The sequence below is a fragment of the Lagopus muta genome, chromosome 2, assembly GCF_023343835.1.
Source record: "Lagopus muta isolate bLagMut1 chromosome 2, bLagMut1 primary, whole genome shotgun sequence".
NCBI lineage: Eukaryota > Metazoa > Chordata > Aves > Galliformes > Phasianidae > Lagopus > Lagopus muta.
In genome coordinates, this window is record NC_064434.1 from 20,933,693 (window position 1) to 20,946,158 (window position 12,466).

At 37.7% G+C, this 12,466-nt stretch overlaps 1 protein-coding gene across 3 annotated transcripts in view; it reads right to left on the reverse strand.

Annotated features, from left to right (window-relative positions):
• CSMD1 (CUB and Sushi multiple domains 1) overlaps window positions 1-12,466 on the reverse strand; it is a 994,481-nt gene that overhangs the window by 73,401 nt on the left and 908,614 nt on the right. For all 3 annotated transcript variants that reach the window (XM_048936946.1, XM_048936944.1, XM_048936947.1), the window contains 4 exons: window positions 11,404-11,484; window positions 11,079-11,192; window positions 7,221-7,409; window positions 931-1,077 (listed from right to left, as the gene is read on the reverse strand). In XM_048936946.1, the coding sequence (XP_048792903.1) occupies window positions 931-1,077; window positions 7,221-7,409; window positions 11,079-11,192; window positions 11,404-11,484 (531 nt within the window). The remainder of the gene's footprint in view (window positions 1-930; window positions 1,078-7,220; window positions 7,410-11,078; window positions 11,193-11,403; window positions 11,485-12,466) is intronic.

Consider the following 12,466-nt stretch of genomic DNA (forward strand, 5'->3'; position numbering starts at 1 on the left):
TAGATTACACAGGAAAGCATCCAAGTGTGTTTTGCTACAAAACATCGCTGAGCAACCTGTTTCAGTGCTGTCACCTCACAGTAAAGAAGTTCTTTCTCATGTTCGGATGGAACTTATTTGAGTACATTGCCCCTTGGACTTTCACTGGACACCACCAAAATGAGTCTGGCATCATCCTCTTGACACCTGCCCTTTAGTTATTTATAAGCACTGATAAAATCCCCTCTGTCTTCTCCTCTCCAGAACTTACAGTCACAGATCTCTCACCCTTTTCTCAAAAGGGAGATGCTTCAGGCCCCTAATCATCTCTGTCTCCCTTCACTGGACTCCTTCTAGGAGATCCCTGTCTTTCTTGAACTGAAGAGCCCAGAACTAGACACCATATTCTAAATGTGGCCTCACCAAGGCAAAGTAGAAAGGGGGGGAGGGGAAGATAACCTTCCTTGGCCTCAACCTGCTGGCCATGCTTTTTAATCCACCAAAGGATCACACTGGCCTTCTTGGTCACAACTGCACACTATTGGTTCATGGCCAACCTTTTGTCCACCAAGAACCCCAGGTTCTTCTCTGTAGAGTTCTCCTCCAGCAGGTCAGTCCCCAACCTGTACTGATGTACGTAGTTATTTCTCCCCAGTTTCATCATGCTACATTTGCCTTTGTTGAACCTCATAAGGCTCCTTTCACCTTTCCCAGCTCTCTAGGCTAAGGGCTGCCTTTGTACATCTGGGGCTCTTACACTCCTGGCACCGTACACACCTCATCAGCCACTCTCTCATGAGGGCTGAAGGCTTCTGGCTGGTCTCTCCTCACTCTGGATTCTCCTCAGTTTCACAACCATGTGGCACATCTTGAGCCCCGGCACTGCTGTAGAACATGCTTGCATTGGAGTTGATCACAAAATATAATTTAATGGAAATCATTAACAGTTACCTGAGTAACGGATCTTGAATCCTTTCTTGCTGGTTGCATGATCAGTTGACCAGCGAAGGTATAGCTGATTCATTTTGCTTGTAAAATTCAGTTGTCCAGTATGATTTCCACTTAAAGCAACCAGTAAAGGGCTTTGTCCAGAAGAACCTTCAGAGATCAAAAATATGACAATTTTAAAGCAATACCAATGTTATTAATCTTTTCCATACTAGTTGAACTGAGAGTGTGAATATGTAAGGAAAGAATAGGAAACCTTATGACACATTTCAGTGTTTTAAACTGTTTTTAACAGTTTTGTTACAGTAGATATATACTAGAGTTCTGTACCATTAAAAGATAATTTGTTTACTATAGCATTTTTTAATGTAAAAAAGATTATTTCATGTTGCCACGAAGTAACATGCATGATGCTGAAAAAAAAAAAAAAAAAAAGTGTCCTGGCACCAAACTGCTATATCTTCACCACAATAAAACCCTAGATGCAGTTAATAATGATTTGGGGAGGTTTACATAACACAATACACCAATGGAAGGAAAAAATGTGACAAGCCAGTCTCCTTTTAAATGCTTTTTAAAACATGAAACAATACCTTCCTCCATACAAAGGTTATCATTTCTCCAGCCTAACTTCTTTTAATATGCTTACTATGTTGTTTACTCTGTGTTTTATCATGTTTTGGAAAGCTAAGTTCAACCAATGCTATCTTGGTCACAACAGACATTTCAAATGAATAGGTTGCTTATATTCATTTTTGCTGAGCCTTTATTAGCTGCAGCCTGATCAGTCCTTCACAGAATAAGAGAATTGTAGTGGGTGGAAGGGAAGCCACAGAAAACCATAAAAATTTAGCTTACCAGTCTTTCAGAACTGCATTTCAGTTACCACTGTGGCAATGATAGAGTTTATTTATTAATATTTATTTAACTGTAAGTAATAAAAAATACACAAAATAAGAATAAGTAAGCACAAATTTAGGTGCAGGTTGCCTAGCACACCCTAATTTAAATATCTGTGTTTATGATTAGAGGATGTCTGAGGATTACACTGTAGGATAGACAATGAGGACTGCTGAGGTTAATTCCTATTTTTGCTGAAAATAATGATTTAGAACATGACAATTCATTTATTTTCTCTGTGCTTCACCCTAGACAGTAAAATCTGCTTAATACAATTTAGTCAGCTCATGAGGTACTATTATAGCTCAGAAATTCTCAAATAAAGGGGCTAAAAGAGTATTATTGCAAATAAAAATCTACCATACATGAATAAGTGGGACTCCTTCCTCTCTAGTGATGGTGAAATTAGATTGCAGCATGACATGCTGAGTAGTCATACCACATTTTTCAGACACTGGAAGATCAGAGGAGTGGTGCTTAATTTTCACTTTCTGGACCTTGCCAGAAGGCAGATTTTCAGCTGGCATCCAGGCAATTAAGCATCAAGACCTAGGTATTCCTGAGTTTGATTCATTATTAGTATTTCAGAATTTGTCTACAGAAAAAACATACACTCAATTTCTAGGGTGCTGACAGGCTTTCCTGAATGTTAGGTAAAAGTAGACACTACTGTCTAATTGCAGCGATAGAATTATGTTGGTTTATTTGGGGAAAAAAGATCAAAGAATATTTGCTGTATTAAATAAGTACTGTTCAGTATAAATAGCCTTAATGGAGTGTTTTCAAGTTCAAAAGTCCTTGGTAATTATATTCATAGTACATCTATGGCTTCTCTGGCTTAGAATATAGATGGGATTTCCTAGAGTTCTGACTGATAACTGGGAGAGGAAATGGCTAATCATAGAACCATAGAATCACAAGGTTGGAAACGACCTATAAGATCATCTAGTCCAACTGTCTTCTCATTACCACAGCTACCACAAGCTACTAAACCATATCTCACAGCTCCTCATCCAGACGCCTCTTGAACACTGCCAGGATGGTCTTATTGCTCTCAGCTGACCAGAGTGGCCTCATTAATGGAATGCTAAGGCACCATAATTCACAATACAGTGACTCAGGCATACTCACTATTTTCCTTTTTATTCCAAAGTTGCCTTATAAAGTCATCAGAGGTCTGTACCTCAGTGAATATTATTTCTCTAACATTTTTCCTGTCAATCTTTATGTCATATGTCCTATGTCACATTCAATGATATATCTTTATCTGAGTTAGAAAAAACATTTCAGTTACACTAATTTAAACAAAGCTATACTATTTTGGACCACATTCAGTAGTAGGATATGATCTATATTTACTGCAAAATTTAGCAAAACATAGAAATAGCTAAGCCAGCTCTGGATGAGCTAGCCTGAGTTATATCCATAACTGAAAATGGTATAGCCACATCAGCATCGCCTTCTGCCCCAACTAACTCATCATGCTGTGATGTAAAACTAATTAGCCCAGAAAAGCACATTGCTAATGTGGCCACAGGGACGCAAACAAGTATCTCGGCAAGGCACTGCAATGAGCCATATTTAAATATCAACTTGTTGAGAGCAAGCTTAAGAATCTCTACATGGCACTACATTAAGAGGTTATAAATATGCCATTATCACTCTCATTTAAGTTTGCTGGTAGGTGGTAGAAAAAATGGTTTCGGTAGAGCTGCACTAGAAATAAATATATAACAACAAGATTGTATGTCATTAAATGACAGTGCTTAAAAATGTAGCAACTATACTAATTCTTCTCTCAGATCTATTATTGATAATCTGATTTCATTAAATTTAAATGCATAAGAAAGAAAAATAAAATATTCATCAGGATCATTAAGCGGTCTAAGAAGACTTTTTTAAAAGAAAACAAAGTGATTAGACCAATATAAAATTCTCAAACATGCTATATATTGTCTCAATATTAAATACAAAATAGACTGGAGGAAAATATACTTTTTGAGAGATTTTTCAGATGATTTTCTCTGCAAGCCTGACAAAGACCAGTACACACATTATGGAGGAAAAAAAAAACCCCAACAAACAAACAGAAAAAAAACCTAATGAATCAGAATATTTAAAAGAATGAAAAATATTGAGGTTTTCTTTTTTCTTCTGAATATTGTTATCAAAAAGTGAAAACACTTTAACAGGATTTTAGATACTAAAAGCCTTCTACCTAAGCAAAGTAGATACCTTGAAACATATGACCATTTAATATTTTTCATTTTATGGAACTCACACAGTGAGTATTAATTGGTTCTGTAACAGTTATCATATATTCTTGATTAATGGGGGAGAATCATAGAATCATAGAATCATAGAATCACTAAGGTTGGAAAAGACCTAAAAGATCATCCAGTCCAACCGTTCACCTATTCCCAATAGCTCCTACTAAACCATGTCCCTCAACGCAACATCCAGTCTTTCCTTGAACACCCCCAGGGTCGGTGATTCCACCACCTCCCTGGGCATCCATTCCAGTGCCTGACCACCCTTTCTGAAAAGTAATACTTCCTCATGTCCAGCCTGAATCTCCCCTGCCATAGCTTGAAACCATTCCCCCTGGTCCTATCACTAATGACACGAGAGAAGAGGCCGACCCCCAGCTCACTACAACCTCCCTTCAGGAAGTTATAGAGAGCAATAAGGTCTCCCCTGAGCCTCCTCTTCTCCAGGCTGAACATTCCCAGCTCCTTCAGCCTCTCCTCATATGGCCTGTGTTCCAGACCCCTCACCAGCTTCGTTGCCCTTCTTTGAACACGTTCCAGGGCCTCAATATCTTTCTTGCAGTGAGGGGCCCAAAACTGGACACAGTACTCGAGGTGCGGCCTGACGAGTGCTGAATATAGGGGAACAATCACCTCTCTGCTCCTGCTTGCAACACTGTTTCTGATGCAAGCCAGGATGCCATTGGCCTTCTTGGCCACCTGGGCACACTGTCGGCTCACGTTCAGCCGAGCATCAATCAATACCCCCAGGTCCATTTCCTCTACGCAGTCCTCCAGCCACACCGCCCCAAGCCTGTAGCGTCGCCTGGGGTTGTTGTGGCCGAAGTGCAGGACCCGGCATTTGGCCTTGTTGAAACTCATCCCATTGGCTCCAGCCCAGCTCTCCAGCCTGTCCAGATCCCTCTGTAGGGCCTCGCTACCCCCAGGCAGATCCACACTTCCAGCCAATTTGGTGTCATCTGCGAATTTACTGAGGGTGCACTCGATGCCCTCATCGAGGTCATCAATAAAGATATTGAAGAGGACAGGCCCCAGCACCGACCCCTGCGGAACACCACTCACGACTGGTCGCCAGCTGGATTTGACTCCATTCACCAACACTCTCTGTGCCCGGCCCTCCAGCCAGCTCCTTACCCAGCCAAGAGTGTACCCATCCAAGCCTCTGGCTGCCAGCTTCTGCAGGAGAATGCTGTGGGAGACAGTGTCAAAGGCTTTGCTGAAGTCTAGGTAGACCACATCAACAGCCTTTCCTTCATCCACCAGATGGGTCACTAGATCATAGAAGGAGATCAGGTTGGTCAAACAGGACCTGCCCTTCATGAACCCATGCTGTCTAGGCCTGATCCCCCGGTCACCCTGCACATGCCGCATGATCTCCCTCAAGACGATCTGCTCCATAACCTTCCCTGGCACCAAGGTCAGGCTGACAGGCCTGTAGTTCCCCGGATCCTCCTTACGACCTTTCTTATAAATAGGAGTCACATTGGCAAGCCTCCAGTCTTCTGGGACCTCACCAGTCAACAAGGAGCGCTGACAGATGATGGAAAGCGGCTCGGCTATCACCTCTGCCAGTTCCCTCAGCACTCTCAGGTGGATCTCATCTGGCCCCATCGACTTGTGACAGTCCAGCTGGAGCAGTAGGTCTCTGACTGTTTCTTTCAGAATCACAGGGGGGTTAGTGTGCTCCCCGGCCGAGATTACCAGGTCAGAGAGAGGGGTATCCTGAGGATAACTGGTCTGACTTTTAAAGACAGACGTAAAGAAGGCATTCAGAACCTCCGCCTTTTCCTTATCCTCAGTGGTCACATTCCCAGCCTCATCCAGCAAAGAGTGGATATTCTCCTTTGTCCTCCTCTTACTGTTAATGTATTTATAAAAGAGTTTCTTATTCCTTTTCACACCAGCAGCTAGGTTAAATTCAAGCTGGGCTTTTGCCTTTCTGATTTCACCTCTACACATCCTAACAACTTCCCTGTATTCATTTTGAGTGGCCTGTCCCTCTTTCCACAGGCGGTAGATTCTCTTTTTCTCCCGGAGCCTCAGGAATAGCTCCCTATTCATCCACGCCGGTCTTCTTCCCCGCCGGCTCATTTTGCAGCTCAGGGGGACTGCCTGCTCCTGCGCCCTTAAGACTTCCTTTTTGAAGAGCAACCAGCTCTCTTGGACCCCTTTGCTCGCTAGGACTGAATGCCAGGGGACTCCCCCTATTAGTCCCCTGAACAATTCAAAGTCCGCCCTCCTGAAGTCCAAGGTAGCAGTATTACTATTCCCCCTCCAGGCTCCACCGTGAATCACGAAGTCTATCATTTCATGATCACTCTGTCCAAGACAGCCTCCAACCTCCACATCTCCCACCAAACCTTCCCTGTTTGTGAACAGCAGGTCTTAGTGGGGCAGTTCCTCTCGTGGGCTCTCTGACCAGCTGTTATGATATGTTAATGATCTCCAAATGAATAAAATATATTAAAGAACAATCAGGGACCAGATTTTCTCATCTATCAGTGAGAGCAGAACAAGCAGTAATAAGCTCAGAATTCAAAAGAAACATAAGAACAGGCAGTTAATTAAACAGTGCCATCTGAGAGGCTACTGCCATGAATAACATTCCAGAAAATGAGTTTTTGTCATTTGTCCTAAAACAGATGAGCAAATTCTTTAATATGAGCATTTTCAAACAAGATATAGCAGCAGTTCTGCTATATCAGCTGAAAGTAGACTGGGCGTTTGTACTCAAATTTGAGTATATGGATTCAAATTATTTTATGAAATTGGACTATGTGAAATTATATTCCAGAAGTATTTCTGTAGTAGAAATGATCCATTACAAAACAGCATGTTAACTTCACCTTTCAGACACCTCCACGCATCTCAGGAAATAGAAAAACTGAATGACAGTGACTTTAAAAAGGAGAGCTGCAGCTGCTTCTCTTCTGAAAATACCAAATAAAATAAAAAAACTTTCTTGACTACATCTATAAAAACTGTCATTAACTAATTTAGATTTAAGGCACTACTCTGTAGATTTGGTTATATATCACAATATTACAAAACCAATCATTGAAATCAAGTCACTCTGTGAGCTGTTGCTCTTTCATAGCAAGACAGAATTTAAATGCTTCTTACCATCAAATACTTCCAGCTCATCAAACTGCTTTTCACTTTGAAACATATCTACAAATATGGAGATGTTATATCCTGGATCAACCTTTATAGTCCAAGAACAGGTCTGAGAGTTGGGATATGTGCCTGGGTAACCTGGACTGAGGATTACTCCGGATGATTCTGTACGGATTTCATTTGCTGGACACTGTGCTAGAAAGGACACAACAAACAGAGCAATAAGAATAACAATGAAATAAAGTGTTTATTTTCCATAGAAAAGGTTGTATTATTTTTTCAGATATATATATGTATGCTTCAGATTCTGATTCCAAATGAAAACACGTTAAAATGTATTAGAGATAGAATGAAGAGCAAAGTTCCCGTGAGCACAAAAAGAAACAAGGAGCAGCTTCATAAATCTTGCCTTTATAAAAGAGAATACCAATTACAGCGAAACATCCAAAAACCTGTCAGAAATCAAGATGTTTACAGTCAGGAGATCTATATACACTGGTGTGATTATTCACATACAAAGCTTTCGGGCTTCAGGAATCAAGTCTGTTACAAAACATGGCACTATATGGGGACTTTTAGGCATATTAGATCACTTGAAAACACATGTTTTGTGCAGAGTTTATACTGCAAGCAGTCCAAGTCAACCAAGTAAAACCTTTCCAGTTATTATTATGCCTGTTAGAGGTGTATGGCATCTGGCATGGACTATTTGCAAATGAGAATTATGGAATAATATAGTTTGAAAAATCTGAGATGAGTTTGCTGAAAATGGTCATAAATTAACTGTTGAGTCATTCCTCACTGAATCAAGAAAATCTGTCACAAGCATATAACAGAAATGGAACCAGGGAAGGAAATGCAGAGATTAAAAAAAAAGAAAAAAAAAAAAAAGAAATTAAAGGTATTTCCACAGTTCCCAAGAAGTGTAAGTTGCTAGCTTTCTGTTGGGAAGGAAAAAAAAATAGAAAAATAAAAAAGAAGAAAGAAAGAAAGAAAGAAAAAGTGAGAGGATTAGGAAATTCCACTGAAAAGATAATTTTTAAAAGACACATAAATTGTATTTTCTGCCTTTGTCTTTCACTTGATTTGCTCTTAGGTCACATCAATTAATTTTGTCAAATAATCAGAAACAGGACATCAGAAACGAAAAGCAGATAAAAGGGTAAGGAAGAAAAGCTTGTTGGCTAGGTTTGAAAATATAAAAGCAAAAAATCTTTTCTTTCAAGAGTAGGTAAAATTCACCAATAATGTCTGTTCTATACATTATACCCACAGCTGAAAACAAAAGTCTGTAATTTAGATCTTTTGTTCTCTATTAGCTGTCACCTGTAGCAAGGCAAAACAGAATACTCCTAAATACAAAGTCACATTAATTGCTTCAGGTAAGGCAAAAATATTGTTTATTTTACTTATCAGTCAACTAACACATTAATATTATACTCATCAGCACTATATCAGATATCTGTCAGACTCTCTGCCACCTAAATTACAGGGTGATTCAACTCTTTACACATTTAGAAACTTAGTAATTGAGGTGAAGCTCACCAGTCAGGAAACTGCAGATGCACAATTAAAAACTGAAGAATCAGAAAACATTTAATTGTTATATAAGTTCGTCTAATGTATTTCATAAATAGTTACTGCTAAATGTTTTGGCATGATAATAACAAAAAAAGTATTCAAAACAAAATAAAACAATTTCTCCAGACATACTGGAGCATATAAGCAAATTATTTAACATTCATTTTTAATCATCTAATTGCAAATGTACATACAGAGCACTGTTATTAGTTAGTTTGCATGAATTTATGCTTACGGACAAGGCTTATAGGAAAATAAAAAAGCAAAGAACAAAGATTTTTACATTTTACAGATGTATGTAATTGAGTGTGATGGAGCAGTGAGAAAATTCTGCTGCATAGCATAATATACAAATTTCAAGAAACACATTACCTAATCTGATTTTTGAAGAAATTTCATTAGGCTGTTTTAATAAAGACCAAGCTTCTTGACTTACCTCTCTTTTCTCATGTTTCTTATGGAAAGAATATGATGGTGCCCTAATACCTGAGGTCATGACAAAAGCTCAGCATCTTGCTAGCAAACTAATTTATGCACAATGATGATCTTTTCTGTAGGGTTCTTAGGGTTCTGCTCTTTGGACAATACTTAGAATGTTATCATGGCACCAAGCATAATGAGAAAGCCTGTACTCAAACTGCCCAGTGCTCTGGCTTTTCTTTAAACAGGAAAGGAAAGGGAGCTGTGAGAAAAGTATGGCATGATAAATTACAGCTGCTCTGAAAGTCATGAATTCAGATTGATGTAGAAGTGGTCACTGAAATTGTTTTTTCTTGCTTTTTAGGTATGTCAACAAACTCGTTTTTTACACAATTTCCTAGAACCTGGTTTTCTATCATATAAACATTTTTGTCTACTACAACATAGTGACAAGGCTCAGGAAAATGAAATATTTTTTGACATCTTACAAAAATGTGAAGCTAATCCAAATAAAGACATAACATAAACAATCACAAACTACAACTGATAAAATGCAGAAATACAATAAAGCATTCTGAAAATTGTTTGAAAAACAATGCAAATTGCATAGCAAGTAGCAATTTTTCCAAGTCTATTTAGGATCAGGTAGCACTGCAGTTCCATAACCCATTACCACAAAAGTAAAATTTGAGATGTACTGAGAAGGCTGACAAAAATTATTAAAGATAAGAAATATATTCTGGACTGTAGAATCATGCCATTAATATAGTGAATAGAGAATAACTCAGCACTCTTTGATTCCCTGAAAAAACTTGAAGAAAGACTTGAAGTGAAAACAGAAAGTGTTGGCTTCAAATCAAACATAAGGGGTAACTTCTTCATGCACTACATAATTTAAACCTATAAAACTTTATGAATTTAAAACATTTGCATTGTTAAAAGTAGGACTGAATAAATCCATTAAAGAACACCCTACAGGATTCAAATTAGCCTGAGTAGCTTAGCTACAGTTTGTTGGAGGTCTTAATTCATTTCATGCTTGCAATGATCTTATGATTGTCACTAAATCATTATTGGCCAGTGCCACATATGGATCATGACATACATGGATTTCTGGTCTGATCTGGTGTATCTGTTCTTATCAATTGCATGTTCCCTTTTCTGTTGTTATTTGGTAGGAAGTGCACACTGTCCTTAAATTGGTTGGACTCGATGATCTCTGGAGGTCCCTTCCAACCCCTACGATTCTGTGATTCTGAAATCACTTTTAAATTAGCATTTCAGTGTTATCTGTTGCATATACGTTGTTACTTCAAAATACGGAATATGTTTCACTGATACTAACACATTTCTTTTAAAAGTAATCACAATGTATTACGAATATGAGAATCTTTTATCACATTTTGACTTACTCAGAAATAAACTATGTAAAAATTTCAGTAATGGCATCTCATCAATAATGTTTTTCCCCCACAAATTTTGAAGCACTTCACTTTTTAAAGCTGCTCAAAGACTGAAGAAAAATCTTTCCTTTGTTGTGAAATAGTATTAAGTCATTGAAATGAATTTTAAAATGCAGAGTTTCAGTGATAATGTAGTCAATGAGGCTATTTTTCAATATACACGTGATAGTGTCTTTGAAAGGCAATTTTCTTTTGATTCTAAACCACTGGATATCTATCCGAAAATTTTAGAGATCAATTTGAAATTGATATGTACTTCTGAGAAACTGAAGAAATAAATGAAAACTGTTCTTTTAAAAATTAATGAAAACACAGTGACCTAGAGTTTCATATTTAATATTTAGCAAGATAAAATAGAATGCATTATAATCATATGAAGTCCACACAAGCAATTATTTACCTTCACAAACTGGAGAAGATCCTTCAAACTGCAATTGTGTATTCAGTTTACAGGTTAAAATATCTTGTCCAACAAGAGTAAAACCAGGATGACATTTGTACTTGACAAAATCTCCTGAAAGAGTTATTAACAAAAGTAATAATAATAATAATTAAAAAAAATAGAAAAAAAAAAAAAAAATCTTGAAGTTTAAAATGAAAAAGAAAATTTCAAACAGAAGTATACAAATATCTCAGGTGAAGAGTGAAATATATTAATAGTTTTGTTGAAATTCAGGTGAAAAGATAAGAAAGGAGACACAATACTATAGCCACTATTTTATCACCTATTCCAAAGTCATCATCTTCTGTAAACAAATCAGCATGAGGAACTATTGGTGGAGGCTGGCATTTCTTCAGCTGATATGCTGCAAATTTAAGTGAAAATAAGATTAAGTAATGATATGTTATTTTACAGAAAAATAATTTCATATTTACACCTGTCAAATTACCAAAGCTATACTATACAGTACTAGACAGTACCATACTATACTAAACATTTTCCAATTTAAATGCCATGGCATTACACACACACACACACATATAGAGAGAGATAATATATTCATTATCAGTATAGATAGTATATTACTCTGCCTACATAGTTAGAGATACATCGACTGTCAGACTGAATGCAGTAGTGATGCTTATGAGGATGCATTTGCAGCTACAAAGCTGCTGTTTTATATGGCTGCCTTTACAGCCCATCATAAGGCTAATCACAGATTATTTCAATTTCCTGGAAAATCTGTAAATATCAGTTACATTTCTGGCTAGTCATATGAATTCTTGATTTAAGCATACTGGAGAAAAAAGGTTTCTCACTTAAAGGTATATATCTTTAAAAAGAAACAGTAAAAGTACCAACAATGATCATAATGCTTACAAGTTAAACAGCAGCAATGCCTTTAAAACAAAATTCTTTCTCCTCTCTTCAAATGTTTCAAAAAAGCATGAGCAGTATCCTAAGGGATATGGCCAGTTCAGTAATTGAGATTGACCATCCCCTGTAGTTTGCTGCACAGACACAGTCCTGGAATGTGTGAGTCCCCTGCCTGATGTCTAAAGCCTGGTACTTTGGTCTTTGCTCCTCAGATAGAGTCTAGACATGAGGCTGCATCGCATCCTTTTTTTTTTTTTTTTTTTCTTTTCTTTTTTTGTGAGAGAGACATAGAGAAGAAAAAGACTGCAGAATCTGAGTACTAATTCCGTGAAGACTACTCCATGCAGATAGATATCTTCACGTACACTCTATGCTACTGTCTCCTGTTCTTGTGAATTAATTCACTCTATATTTTTGAATATCAATCCAAAACATAAACAAATTAATATACAAAATCTGAATGAATTCAG